Here is a 15,847-nt window from a genome sequence, read left to right as displayed (position 1 = left end):
ACATGAGAACCACAAGTTTTATCCATCTCAGTCATTGCTTTCTCAGGGTCAACTCTCAATTTCTCAACCAACAACTCCAACGCCTCCTCTTTTTCGCACCTTTCATGGTCTAAAAATCTCCCTCTTATCGGAAGGTGCAACAAACACGCGATGTTGTCGAGTGTTATCGACATCTCACCATGTTGTAGACAAAAGGAGGACGTCTCATGGTGCCACCTCTTAATAAAAACGTTAATCATATCATGATTAACAGTTTTATATCCAAAAAGGGTCATGCCCTTAAACTATGAAAGCACAAAGAGCTGACCAGACTATGGCTCTGCGAGAGCTATAAGTCTAGAGATCTTCCGTCCATGGTTAATGATTTTCAACGGATCACATTCCTGTATAAGAAAATTAATAAGAAAAAAATAGATAAGATAATTAGGTCAATAAAATTAAATGTAAAAACAATTATAAATTTATACCTCTCCATTCCAGATATGCCTAACAACATGGCCCGAGTAGAGAGACAACAATGACAAATCTGGTGGGTAAGAAAAGATAGAGTGGGTTAAGAGATTCAAAAACTTTCTTGATAAGATGCAGGAGCCCAACAAATTCAGCCCAGACCAAAAATTTAGAAAAAAACCTAAAACCCTAATTTTCATTTCTCTATCTTACTCAAATTCTCACTTCATTTCTTCTCAATTTTCAAATCTCAATCCCTCGATTCATTCCTCACAATAATGAGACATCAATGCCGCATTCTCCATCTTCTCCTCCGCACTCACCGCAAAATCCCCAATCAATCTCAGGTACTCCGCTCTTTCTCTCACACTCCTCTCCGTTTCAATCCCACTCATTCCAAATTCCCCATAAACCCTAGCTTCCGTCATTTCTCTTCCGAACCCGTTCTCACTGAAGTCGATCCTGATCACACCGTCATCGTCGAGATATTCTCGAAACCTCGAGATCTCGATGATGTTAAGAAACAGCTCGATTCAAGTAACGTTTCGATTAGCCACGACGCGGTGAATGCTGTTTTGAGGAAGCTGCAGTCTGATCCTGATTCGGCGAAGAGGTTTTTCGGATGGGTATCGGAGAATCATCCCGAGAAATTAAGCTCCAGATCGTATAATGCGATGCTGGGCGTTTTGGGGTTAAATGTGGCTGTTGAGGAGTTTTGGGATTTGGTTGGGGTTATGAAGAAAAAGGGTTATGGGGTTTCGAAATGGGTGAATGATAGGGTTTTGGAGAGTTTTGAGAAGGGGGGATTGGATGGTGAGGTTGTGAAGTTGAAGGGGTTGTTTGATAAGGAAACTGATGAGAGGAAGTTTCATAATTTGTGTAGGATTGTGAGGAGAAATGTATGGAGTGATGAGGTTGAGAAGGAGATTAGGGATTTGAATGTTGTGTTTTCGAGTGAGGTGGTTAAGTTGGTTTTGGAGAGTTTAGGTTCGGAGCCGAATAAGGGGTTGATATTTTTCAGGTGGGTGGAAGAGAGTGGCTTGTTTAAGCATGATGAGGGTACGTATAATGCGATGGCGAGGGTTGTTGGAAGGGAGGATACGATTGATCGGTTTTGGAAGGTTGTTACTGATATGAGGAGTGCTGGATTTGAGATGGAAGTGGAGACGTTTGTTAAGGTTTTGGGTCGGTTTTGTAAGAGGAGAATGATTAAGGAGGCTGTTGAGCTTTACGAGTTTGCTTTAGCTGGTGCAAACAAGCCTACGTCGACGAGTTTTACCTTTCTGTTGAAAAAAGTTGTTTCTTCTAAGGAGTTGGATATGGATTTGTTTTCTAGGGTTTTGAAGGTTTTTACCGGAAATGGAGGTACTTTGACTGATTCCATTGCTGATGCTGTATTGAAATCTTTAACAAGTGTTGGTAGGATTGGAGAGTGGAATAAGGTTTTGAAAGAAATGGAAGATTGCGGGTTTGTTGCTAGTGGTAGTTTGCGGAGTAAAATTGCATTTCGACTTGGGGCTACCGGTAAAAAGGAACAAGCTAATGAGTTTGTGGATAGAGTTGAAGCGTATGGGTCTAGTCCAGATCACAAGATGCGTAAATCGTTAGTCGAGGGGCATTGTGTAGGTGGGAACCTTGATAAGGCATTTGAATCTTTCAAAGAGATGGTTGAGAAAGAGGGAGTTGCATCTGCTGGATATACTTTTGATTCGTTGATGAATTCATATTGCCAAATGAATAGAGCAAAAGATGCGTACAAGATTCTATGTCAATGGGTGAACGAAAAAGAGTTAAAGCCTCGGCATTCAACTTACAAGCTTCTGATAACCAAGTTAATGGCTCAAGGAGGATTCAAAGATGCCTTAAATCTTTTGGCTGTAATGAGATCCACTGGATTCCCTCCTTTTACCGAACCCTTTATCGAACACGTATCAAAGCGCGGAAGTGGTGATGATGCTGTTCTGTTACTCAAGGCAATGACCTCAAAGAAGTTTCCGTCTACGTCTGTTTACCATGTAATGTTTAACGCCTTCTTCAAGCAAGGAAGGCATGGAGAAGCACAAAATTTCCTTTCCAAATGTCCAAGCTACATTCGTGACGATGCCGATGTTTTGGATCTCTTTTATTCAAAGAACTCCAAAGAATCTAAAGAAGCTGCTGCTTCTTCTGAAGTGTTGGCTGCTTAAGTTTACAAAATGTATCTCATATTGTACTCTCGAGAAGATTGTGCTATGGCATTTGTTCAGGAATTTTGGTGAGAATTTATTCTTTGTCCTTGATCCAAATTATTGATCTGAGAAGTTGAATCTAGCTTTGAATCAGGCCAAAGAATTCAAATAAAAATTTGACAATCTAATTTCTTTCCATGCAATTTGTGTTTCACATGTACCTCGCAATAAATGTCTCAAGCATCATTATAATGTCGATTTAAAGACAACAAACATATACTTTGCTTGGTGCCTCATATCGACGACGGACTTTGTAGTTTTCTCAACATTCTGGTTTTGATTGACTTAATATAGATTGTAGATCAAGATGATATATTCTGGTTCATGCGTTGTTTTGAACAGCATTATCAGAGATTGATGTCTTTAATTTACCCTGTAACTTGTTTTGCCTTGGACTGAACAATTTTCAAAAGAGACAGTGTTTTGCCTTGGTATTCTACACTGACCTATATCAACTTTAGTAATTGGATTTGGGCATTAGACATGATAGCAGTTTTAACTATGTAACAGAAAATTGCCAGAAAATCCCACATATCTGTTGGTCATGTTTTGATTAGTATATTTTGTGATATGATATAAGGCATTGTTACGTTTTACTGTGTATTGTAGGTAATTTTCTCTTAATGTCAGTCCCATGAAACTACATACATTGATGATTGGTATTTTATGTTATGTATGGATTGATGGAATACGTAGGAATGGACGGAATGAAATGGAATATGTAGGATGAGTGTACCGCCATTTTCTTACTCTCCTATCTGCACCTAATGAGAACATGGTTTTGTTATTTATGTGTTAAAATATTCATTGAAATGCAATCCACTTGGTTCCATTCCATTATGCTTCTTTCCATTCCACTCTTTTTGTTTTGAAATTTTTAGAGCTCTTAATATTCTTAATAAAGAGGGAACTATGTATGCTTCTTGTATCATCTAGTTAGGATTTAGTAACATAAATTATAATCACTTGAATATGAACTAGTGGTAGATATTTGAATAGTTGTCTTGAATTATAAGTTTCAAACTTCATTATTACAATTGCACATATTTGTAATAAAATGTTAACAATGTTATCTAAGAAACTCTCTTTTCCTTACGCTATCTGTATGTATTGGATCTGTTCTCTACCATGAAATGGACACTAAACCTTCTGTCTCATAATGAGTGACTCAGCACACTATTTTACACATATTAAGAGAATGGTATAAAAGTAAGAGAATGTCATTTTTACTATAATACCCTTATCATGTATTAAGAAAATGGTATAAAAGTAAGAGAGAATGTCGTTTTTACTATAGTACCCTTATCATGTATTGAGAATGGTAAAACTTTTAATAATTAGAGGGTAAAATTGGAAAAATGCATTTAAAATTGAAATGGGTCATTCATTTTGGGATATTGTTTTTTGTTTTTAAAAAATAGTTTTTTTAATATTTTTAAAAATAAATTTTATTTTTTTAAAAATATTATAAATTTTTATATATATTTTTTTAAAATAAAAAATTATTTTGACATTCTATAACATAAACAAACATTATTAGAGATTAAAACATTTGAAATCACAATTTTTTTAAAATGTAATATCTAAAAAAATTATTGAAATACCTTTAGGATTAAATATTTTTTTGAAAATTTAATATTCAAAAAATATTTTAATAAAATAATAAAATATTTAAAATAAGATTTTAAGAATAACTATTTGAATTAAATTAGATACAAGAGTGAAGGAAAATAATGCTAGCAAAATAAGGGATGTGTTTGGGAGTCATTGGTCTTTGGTGGACAATTATGCCTATCACCCTAATGGGGCTTGCTTCAAGACTGCAACTCTCTGTAGACTTTTGCACTGAGCAACTTATTCACCGTAGGATTCAGAGGCCTAATGGTGACACAATATGGTTGACAACCATCTATGCACAGAATCAACTTCAAAAAAGATTGACCCTATGGAATGACCTTAGAAGATTGGCTCAGAATATGCAGGACCCCTGGCTTGTGATTGGAGACTTCAATAATGTGCTCACCATCAGTGACAGAATTGGAGGTAATAAAGTCAAGGATTATGAATTTAAAGATATGGAAGATATGATGGCAGATAGTAGCTTACATGCTCATTATACTAGTGGTAGCCATTTCACATGGTCCAATGGTTTGGTGTACTCCAGGATTGACCATGCCCTGTGTAACATTATTTGGTTCCTTAAATTCCCTGAGAGTGAAGTGAGAATCCTTAATGCTCATATTTCAGATCATCACCCTCTGAAAAATGGACATGAAAGATTAGCAAACTTTGACAAGACCTCAGGCACATTTCAAGTTTATGAACCACACTACCAATAACCCTTTGTTTTTGCACTGTGTAGCAGAAAACTGGAATGTTATGGCTGAAGGTACTCCTATGTACAAAGTGTGGTGGAAACTTAAAAAACTACAGCCCCATATGAGACAGCTTGCTAGACATATGTCTGAAGGAATGAAAGACTTGGAGAATAAAAGAGAGCAGCTCAAACAAGCTGAAAACTTGTTAGCCACTGATCTTACCAACACACAATATGTAGCAGAGGTGAAGAGATGGAAAGAAGAGATCCTGAAGGCTATGGAGACTGAAGAGAAGATTCTTAGTCAAAGGGCCAAGGTGAATTGGTTGAATCTTGGGGATGGAAATAATTCTTATTTCCATGCCATTATTAGGGGGAAGAACAAAGCTACAGGTATTTATGCCCTGGAAGATCATGAAGGGAGAGTTCTGAATGAAGCTAAAGTCATTGAGGCTGGAGTGCTAAGATTCTACACTGAGCTTGTTGGCACTAACAACAATTCACTCCTCCACATAGACATAGATGCTATGAGAAAGGGAGCCCAACTGCAACATCATCATGCTGAGTCCTTAACTGCTCCTGTCTCAGACCTTGAGATCCTCAATGCCTTGAAGAGTATTGGGGAGAACAAAGCTCTAGGTATTGATGGGTACACCTCTAAGTTTTTAAAAGCTTCTTGGCCTGTTATTGGTAGTGATATTAGAGATGTTGTTCATGAGTTCTTTAATTACAATAGAATGTATAGGGCTATAAACTGTGCTTTAGTCACTCTCATTCCCAAATCCTCTGATGCAAAAAATATGAAAGACCTTAGGCCTATTGCTTGTTGCACCACCTTGTACAAAGTGATTTCAAAAATTCTGACCAATAGGCTTAGTAAAGTGATAGACACTGTGGTAGACTACAGCCAATCTGCATTCATCCCTGGCAAAGTGATACAGGATAACATCATTATTGCCCAAGAGCTTATCAGAGGTTATGCTAGGAAAAACATCTCCCCTAGGTGCACTATCCAACTAGATATTCAGAAAGCATATGATAGTCTAGAATGGCAGGCCCTTGAGGATATCATGAGAGAAATGAGTTTTCCCCAAAAATTCATTAGATGGATTATGATTTGTGTCAAGACTGTATCTTATAGGTATAATATTAATGGGCACTATAGTGAGTACCTCCCAGCAAAGAGGGGCCTTAGACAAGGTGACCCAATCTCTCCCATGTTGTTTGTGATAGCCATGGAATATCTCCATAGATGCCTAAGAAAGTTGCAGCATGACCCTGCTTTTAAGTTCCATCCAAAATGTGGCAAACTAGGCATTGTTAACATTTGCTTTGCTGATGACTTAATGCTTTTTACAAGAGGTGATGCAGTGTCTGTCACCCTGTTGATGAAAATCTTCAAGGATTTCTCTGCAGCCACTGGTTTAAGAGCCAGTCCTACTAAATGTAAAGTGTATTTTGGGGGTGTGACTGATGATGTCCAGCAGCAAATTCTGGAGGCAACTGGATTTGCAATAGGAACCCTGCCCTTCAAATACTTAGGGGTTCCTCTAGTTAGCAGAAAGCTAACTGTATCTTTGTGCATGCCTTTAATTGATCGAATTGTATCTAAAATCACTCACTGGACAACTAGGCTCTTGAGCTATGCAGGTAAGCAACAACTAGTGAGAAGTGTTCTATTTGCCATCACTAATTACTGGCTGCAGGTGTTTCCTTTGCCTAAGTGTGTCATAAAACACATTGAGGCAGTGTGTAGAAGTTTCATTTGGAGTGGTGGAGCTGAGATCACTAGAAAAGCTCCAGTTGCTTGGGACAAGATGTGTGAACCCAAGAATTCAGGAGGTTTGAACATTACTGTTCTCAATGAATGGAATGCGGCTACTTTGGGCAAGTTGACATGGAACATTCAAGTAAAGGCTGACAAGTTGTGGGTGAAATGGATCAACATATACTATCTAAAAAACCAAGACTTTATGGTTTGGCACGCTAGAGCTGGAGATTCAAGCTTGATGAAGAGCCTGTGCACTTGCAGGGACTTGATCTTGCACACTAGTCATTGGACTGAAGTTGTGCAGAGTGGAGGCTTCAATACCACTAAGATGTATCAATGCCTTAGGGGTGTGAGAATAACAGTCCCTTGGAGGAAAATTATGTACAAGAATTTGGCAAGATCAAGAGCTAAATTCCACATTTGGCTATGATGGGCAGGATTAGCACCAAATGTCGAATTCAAAAGTTTGGCATTACTACGGATCTGCTGTGTGCTTTCTGTACAGAACAAGAAACTCTTGACCACTTGTATTTTGGCTGCAAATGGACAAGTAGTATTTGGACTAGCATCCTACAATGGCTGGGATACCATAGGAGTCCTGCACCGTGGCAACAGGAACAACTTTGGCTAGCCTGCGAAACGTCAAAGAAAGGGTGGAGAAGGAACGAACATCTTGAAGGTTGCTATAACAGAGTGTCTTTATGCTATTTGATATAATAGGAATTCTATTATTTTTAGAAAGGAAAAAATTGATGATCAGATTATCGGGAGTATTAAATTTATTGTCTATACTAGGTGCTCTAGCAATAGATTACTTAGTACACATTTTGATGCTCATACTCTTTGCATAGAGTGATTTGTGTTCTTTGCTTTCCTGGATCCTAGGATCGGATGTATTACACTGTTTTGGGATTAACGAAGTTAATATTTGTTCCAAAAAAAAACTATTTGAATTAAATTTTTATGAAAATAATTTTTTTTACACAATTATGTAATACTATAAAAATTATTAAAAAAAAGCTAAAAATCCGAATAAATTGAAATTTTTTACATAATATAACATTATAAAATTTTGTCCTTAATCTAAATTACGTAACTGAGAAAATAATTAGGCAAAATAAACCCAAATAAATTTGATAGTATGAGATTTGTTTTTCCTCATGCAATTTGAGTTTTTCATTATTCTAACCATTGTTTTAAATTGCCTCTACAATAGCAATTGCAACTATAATATTGCTAATGCGAATGATTACCATTAAAAATCACTTCAAACAATTTTGTTCATGTTATTTTAAGTATTTTTTTATCTAAACTCGAAATTTCTTAATCTAAAAACTCAATTTATTTTTAATGTAATGAAAAATTTTAACATCAAATATTTTTTAATATTTTAAGTGTATATTTCAAACATCTCTCACTTAAAATTTCTGCCACAATAGGTATACTGTGCATCACAACAACCGCAATAATCACAATAGTAACATTCTCATTTGCTATGCAATCTCAAATTTAAAATTATGATTTTGATTCTCTCTCAAGTAAAATACATATGCTTTGGTTGACATTTTATTTTGAGGATCAGTTTTGACATTAAGTAATTGCAGGAATCGAACTGTAATTCTCCCTACTAAATTTAGTGTCAATTCCTATTTAACCACCTAACAACTAACGATTGATTGATTGGTTGGTACTTCATTTTGATTTGGCTTTTTTGACGGCGAAATCCAGAAAGCCAGGAAGAGAAAGATATTGTGATGCAATCTTTTATTAATCTTCATGAGCTTTACATGTATGTTTGGAAGAGGTGAAAATTGAGTAGTTGATTAAAAAAGGATTCTAAAAAAAATATATGAATAAGGATGATTTCAGTGTTATTAATAAATTTTAAATAGATTTGCTTATAAATGTTTTTATTAGTAAATTAACTATGATCTTTTCAATGCGTCTTCTTTTATTTTTGTTAGAAGTTTTCAATGTGTTTTATACATTTCTGATTTCATTTGGTTCCGTGGACATATTGTCAGTTGATTAGGCCTATTAGAGCATATTGGGATTTTGAAGCCCAATGTAATGTAACTTTTAAAAGATATAATTTTTTTTTTTTCATGTGTATCAATCTTTATAGAAAGTAGTATTTTATACTCCCTCCGTCCCAATGGTCTACTTCATATAGACTGAGAAACATTAATAAATGAAAGAGAGAATGATAACTTTACCAAATTATCCTGATTAGTTATTGGTGTATTCGAAATAACATTAATATTATGTGAGAAAACAATAAATTAAGAGTATTTATTAGAGGGTACAATTGAAAGATTAAATATAAAATTGCATTGGTAATGTAAAGTGACAAGTATTTTGAGACATTTTTTTTTCCAAATGTGACATTTATTTTAGAACAGAGAGAGTATATAACTAGACATGTTTAACTTAAACCAAGATCAAGTTAGGAAAACTCCCTAGAGTTGGTTTGTTGGAAAAATTTTGGACAAAATTTGGACCCTAGATCCTAATTAAGACGTGTTTAAATGACCTAGTAGGAGTGGTAGATGAGTATGTAGATGAGTATGTTCGCCACGTTTGAGTTAATTCTACAAAAATCTATAAAAAAATAGATGTCATATTGTTTATGAGGGTTCAGATCTAAAATCTTAGTCTGTTTTGTAAAAAATGAAGGCACAACAGATATGCGAATATTGTACATTTTAACTCTAAAAATGACAAATTTATATTAATTTTTGCGTCTGCAAAAGTCAACAAAAAAGATGGGGCAGAACGAGACAAATATATTAGAGGATGCAGACTTAAAATTTTGCTTCATCTTTGAAAAAGTGCGTGTAAAACAAACATTTTCAACTGATCAAATTTGTTTTGCCATGCATATCCGCTAATAAATGGTAGAATTGATTTTCTTAAATTATCCGCCAGTAAATGATTGATCCTCTTATATTAAACTCTTCATTGTAATAATCTAAATGAGTTAAATGACAAGAGTAACCTAAATGTGGGAGTAAGACTATCAATGACACGGGTTCATTTTGTCTAATTTTCATGTCACACGTTTGCTTGATAAAATAATATGGGCAAAGCTATTACCAACCATGAGGTGTGTGTCCTTACTTAGTATATAAGTTTTTCTTTCTTTCTTTTTCCAATCAACCTAAATATTATATCTCCAAATTCACAAACCCAAACTAATTTCTAAGTTATATAAACATTCTTCCTTTATTTGAAAGCAATGTTGAGTTTTCACTTTTCATGGTATACAATATTTTGGGCAGGTTCAGGTTTGATGTGATTCAACAACTAATCACCAAATCTAAAACTAACATGTTCTTAACTAATACATCTACCTAAAAATGATAATAATCAAACAAAATATTAGTGTGGCTGGAAGCTTCCTTAATTACTCATTAAGCAACTATTAGAATTTTAATTATCTATACTACTTTTATTAACATAAACAAAATCTGAATTTCCATTATGTGCAACTTGAAATTTCTAGGTCATCTTATCTTCTTCTCTCTTTAAATATAAAAATTGAACCAGCTCAATGAAACATGATGTTAATTTGCTTAGACAATGAATTTTCAATTTTTTTATCTATAAATATGTCTACATAAACCAATCATAATTGATTTACATATTTTTGGAAACTAATATTAAATTTTCAGAAGAAATAATGAAGTATCGATTGTGTTGTTCACATCTTATATGATTTTTATAGTATAACATATTTATGTTGGAAAAAATTCTACAATTTTTTTTCAAAAAAGCTTTAATTAAAAAATTGATTTAAATAGTTATTTCTCCTTTTGATATAATATTTTTGGATATCAAATTTTTAAAAAATCATTTAAATTTGAAAGCATTTCATATAATTTTTTATAAAAATTATTTTAAGATGATTTTATTTAATTGTGATTTTGACAATATTTTAAACTTTAATAATGTATATTTATGTTATAGAATGTCAAAATTAGTCTTTAAATTTATAAAAAGCATATTTAAAAAATTTGTTATATTTTGAAAAAACGTTTTTATAAAAATTATTTTAAAAATACCAAAAAACTTGATTATTTTTCATTATCCTATTGTTTTTATAAACACATATATCCTAACAAATGACTAATGGCAAACTCAAAAAATTTGCATTAGATATTTTTGAATATGCTATAGGATACTATTTGCCATAAATAAATAAATTTCATATGATTCAAATCCTTCAAAAAAGGTAAAGAAAAGTAGAGTAAAATAAAATGTGTATATGAGGGTACCAAAACATATGCTTTTTTTTGTTGATATGTAGAATACATGCTTTAAACCTAGCAAAGTTTCTGTCATGGCAAGGAAAATAATTTTTAAAATTCTCTTTTATTTCCATTCTATCTTTTTCCAAGTTGTAAAAAAATGATACATTAAATAAACACACACATGAATTTACTAGAAAATAAAATACCTCATTCCTCTAAAATTCTTTGCTCAATATAAAGTCATTTTCATGCCTATGACAGAATTTACCATTCTGAAAACATAAAGGATTGAATGAGACCTAACAACAAACAAAACGTGATGACTGAAGAGTTGAGTGTGACAATAGAAGCACAAATAATGTATCATTTTTTTGTATTCTTATTTTTTATTCCTCCTCAAAATTTAAATTCTTCCACCATTTTTCTAAATAGAATTTAATGTTTCTTGGAACTTTATGCAGTTATGTATAAGACAAGTCATGCTCTTACATGTAATGTGACAAAAATGCTATCATATCTTTATGATTAGTTACTGTTACTCCCCCCGAATTTATTGCATATAAGTTCAAAGAAAAAATGGGACCAAACCTAGATGAAAAAAATTGTACAATTGAATTGAATTAATAATGTTAATATTGGTTAAGGTTTGATTTTTGGTAAAATGTGGAGTTGATTATTTACCATGGTATCCTTTTTAGATTTTGGCTAAAACTTAAATGACCTCCAAATTTATTTAGAATCAATATGACTTAGTGTGACTATTTGAATTTTAACACATTAAAAAGTATATGTTGAGAGATTTTGATTTATTAGAACACTTGTCTAATTTTCTTCTTATTAAAAAGGATAGACATGTATTTAAATATTGAGTATAAAAAAACTATTTTACAAAAAATAGAAGTGATACGAATATAACATACACGGATTCCTTTTATTATGTTATGAAGTTGAGAAAGATGATTATCTTGAGGTAGATGATCAAGAAGAAATCGTTTTTGATATACATCAAGAAAGTGGGGGTTCCATCGGTCAAAAATTTGATAGAGAATTAAGATAGGAAACAAGTAGAGGAACAAAAAAAAAAGCATCATAAAATTGCTCATGATGTGGAGAATTTAATGAATTTGATGGGTAGAGATTTTAATCAAGTCTTATTTTACTAATAGGGGTCGGTTACATGAATCAAGTTTTGTCATAATGTTCTATCTAAGACCATGTTTTCTATCAATTTTTTTAATCTCAAAATATTTCTTAATAGTTTTTTTAGGTCTTCATCTACCTCTAGTTATTTGACTCATTTCCATATAATCTACCCTTTTTACAACAGAAAATATAAGTTTTCTCTCTACATGCTCAAACCACTTAATCATATTTCCACCATCTTTTCTTAACTCAGTTTCTAATTCAATTGTTCAAACAATAATGTTCCATAAAAATTCCATTGGTGTACCAAAGTTGGTCGTGTTTGTGTTTCCACTCTTAGATTTCAACCCAACAATCTCAAACAAGGTTTAAATACATTTCTTGAGTACTTCATTGAAATAAAAAACATTTTGGATGCAATGCATATAAACCTACTCTATTTTTTACTTGTCATCATCCTTGCCGATGTGAAGCAATTAGATTTGTATGAAATTATATTCATGAAGATCAAGTAATCTAATTCATTACAGGTTTGAATGGGCAATTTTTCAATTGTAAAAACTCAAATATTGTTAATGGATTCCATACATTCAATAAACAAAGTTTACTCTGTAGTAGCTCAAGAAGAAAGCAACACCAATTCTAGAATTGTGATTGATAAATTCATTATTCTCACTAATGCTTACGATGCTAAGAAAGACTATGATTGAGACAGAGGATTCAATTATGGAGGAAATGGTAAGAATAACTCAAAATATTTCACTCATTGTCACAAATATGGCCACACTATTCAATGTTGTTATTAGAAACATGGCTATCCTCATGTTTGACAAACCATTATCATTTATAAATACCTACATTTTCAATGCTAATGATTCTCATCAATGAAATCTTATACTAGATACAAATCAACAAGAATCTAATGTTTTTGGTCTAACACTGACTTGTATGCTTGCTCGAACAATCAAATTTGATTCCTTCATAACATCCTAATATTAGTTCAAGCTCAAATAAGATAAGTATTTCCATTTCAACTTATTGTGGTCCTTCATCAGACGAGCAACATCACTTAGGTATTCCTAGTTCCATTACTTGTCTTGTAAGTAACAAGTCTGATTTCTGGCTTCTTGATTTAGGAAAACATGACCATATTTGTTTTTCTAAGAACTTTTTAAAGTCATTTTACTACATTAGGCCCATCAAATTCCATTTTCCTAATGGAAATTTTGTTCAGCTTAATGATGCTGGTAATGTGCAATTCTCACCCAATCTATATATTACCAATGTTTTGTATTCACCATAGTTTAGATTAAAATTGGTTCCAATTTCAAAATTGTGTCATTCCTTAGAATGTACTGTCCAACTCACAAATAATCTTTGTCACATACAGGACCAACCTTTGAAGATGATTGGTTTGGCTGAACAAGTAAATGGACCTTTTAACACATATGAACCTTTAATGAACCTTTGACGATGATTGGTTTGGATGAACAAGTAAATGGTCACATACCAACCATTAATGATCCTTTTAACACATATGAACAAACAAACCATCATATGTCTCCCACCCAACTTTCTATAAGAAACAAACACCTTATATGGTCTTAAAAAGAAAGTAGAAAATGGTATGAAAAGCTTACATCTCTTCTCATTGCACACCATTTTCATAAATCCAAATCAAACCATTCCCTTTTCATCAAGAAAATTGCTGACACATTCACTATACTTTTAATATATATTGATGACATCATACTTTCATATAACTCATTGTCTAAATTTTACAATACCAAGTAGATTCTTCATCACACATTTCAAATTAAAAATCTTGGACAACTGAAGTATTTCTTAGTTCTTGAGATTTCTCATTCCAAACAGGAAATCACATTGTATAAAAGGAAATATTTCCTGGATTTGATTTTTCGATGCAAGCCTGTTTGGCTCAAAACTTGTCATAGTATATATTGACCCTACTTACAGGTTTATGAATGATGCAATCCTGAATACACATATATACCTGCATATAAAATTCTTGTTGGAATACTTTTCTACCTCATAACCACAAGACATGACATCACCTTCATAATACAAAAATTGAGCCAATTCCTCACCAACCCCATATTTATTCACTACAAATCCGCCACTATAACACTAAGGTATCTTAAAGGTTGTCCTGGTCGAGGTATATTCTTTTCAAGAGACTCATATCCACAAATCATAGGCTTTTCAGATGCTGATTAGGAAGGATGTGCATAAACATGAAGATTTATTTCAATACAATATTTCTTCGCTGGAAAGTGTTTAATCTCATGGTGTACTAAGAAGCAATTGATTGTCTCAAGATCGTCTTCTGAAGTTGAGTATCGAGCACTTGTAGCTACCACTTGTGAATTGCAATGGCTAGTTTCTACTCAATGATCTCCAAGTTAAATGTCACAAACTTCCTGTCCTCTATTATGACAATATCATTGTTATACATACTATGGTGATCAATCCTATGTTTCATGAGAGGACAAAATCACCTTGAAATTGATTGTCATATTGTTCATGAAATGTTTCAAGCCAAGTTTCTTCTTGTTTCCCCTAAAGATCGACTAATTGACTTCTTCACCAAGTCACTCGTACCTTAACCATTCTATCCAAGTTGGAATGATTAATATATATCCTTCAACTTGTAGGGATATATCACACCACACATAAGTTTACCACATTAATAACAAGTTAGTTAGACTAACTTGTTACTCAAACAACCTAAGTAGTTAATTAGGTTGTTAGAGACCATAATATTTTTTGGGCTTAAATGCAACTTTGGTCCCCCTATTTAGCATTTTTTTTGATTTTAGTCCCCCCACTTTCAAAACCACCATTTTAGTCCCTATTTTAAGTTTTCAGATTAATTTTGGTCCCTCAATCCATTTGGTGCATAATTTTAATGACGTGGAGGGTTTTAAGCTTATGTGGCAACGCCAGGTCATTTACATATTAATTAAATTAATTTTTTTATTTCATATTTTATTTAAAATTTTCATTAATTATTTTAATATCATTTAATTTATTATTTTATATTGAGCTATATATGTTTCATGAAACCCTAAACACGTTTTCATGTTTTCCACCCCAATCTACCAGCCGCTGTCTTCCACCCCAATCTCCAACCTTCTAGTCCTCTTCACCATTCTTTAAATCCAGCATCTTCTTCTCTTTATTCAACATCTTCTTCTCTATTTCCTAACTGTTTCTTATTACCCCCAAAAATGTCAGAAACAAATTTCTCTTTTGCCTCATCAAATTTATCCGGTGCTAGAAGAAGAGGTGGTAGATGTTGTTGTGACCTTGAATCTCCATTGATGACCTCGTGGACTTACGAGAATCCAGGAAGAAGATTTCATGGTTGTGGTAATTACAAGGTGATGAAGAAAAAAGGTTGCAACTACTTTCAATGGTATGACGAAGACATGAGCAACCGAGCAAAAGATGTGATTAGAAGTTTGAAAAACAAGAACGACGAACTTGTGGACTTATTTAGGGACACCAAGAATAGGGAAGATTTGCTCCAGACGAAGATTAAGTTTATGTCTTATTTTGTTGGTTTTTGTATGGTGTTTGTAATACTAGTTGTATTTGTATTGATTGCAACATATGTACTCAAATGAGATACTCCAATGGTTGTAAATGGTTGTAATCTAAT

The 15,847-nt window shown here is 33.0% G+C and overlaps 1 protein-coding gene across 2 annotated transcripts; it reads left to right on the top strand.

The window, feature by feature from the left end:
• The first annotated feature begins 606 nt into the window (after positions 1–606).
• On the top strand, positions 607–3,610 carry LOC131608938 (small ribosomal subunit protein mS81 (rPPR8)-like). 2 transcript variants are annotated; one of them, XR_009285893.1, is made up of 2 exons: positions 607–2,704; positions 2,860–3,610. XR_009285893.1 is itself a non-coding variant. In XM_058880533.1 (1 exon), the coding sequence occupies exon 1, from the start codon at positions 729–731 to the stop codon at positions 2,634–2,636; it is 1,908 nt and encodes a 635-aa protein (XP_058736516.1). In that variant the 5' UTR covers positions 607–728; the 3' UTR covers positions 2,637–2,711. The 2 variants fall into 2 exon arrangements, 1 of the variants encoding a protein (XP_058736516.1); XM_058880533.1 differs by lacking the exon at positions 2,860–3,610 and having other exon boundaries at positions 607–2,711.
• Positions 3,611–15,847: the final 12,237 nt, after the last annotated feature.

This window comes from Vicia villosa, linkage group LG6 (genome assembly GCF_029867415.1).
Source record: "Vicia villosa cultivar HV-30 ecotype Madison, WI linkage group LG6, Vvil1.0, whole genome shotgun sequence".
NCBI classification, from domain to species: Eukaryota; Viridiplantae; Streptophyta; class Magnoliopsida; order Fabales; family Fabaceae; genus Vicia; species Vicia villosa.
The sequence above is the reverse complement of the archived record's forward strand: the minus strand, read 5'-3'. Positions and strand labels throughout refer to the sequence as shown.

Bases quoted from the DNA above. Each gene is read 5' to 3' on its own strand.
- LOC131608938 (XM_058880533.1), top strand. From the start codon at position 729: ATGAGACATCAATGCCGCATTCTCCATCTTCTCCTCCGCACTCACCGC.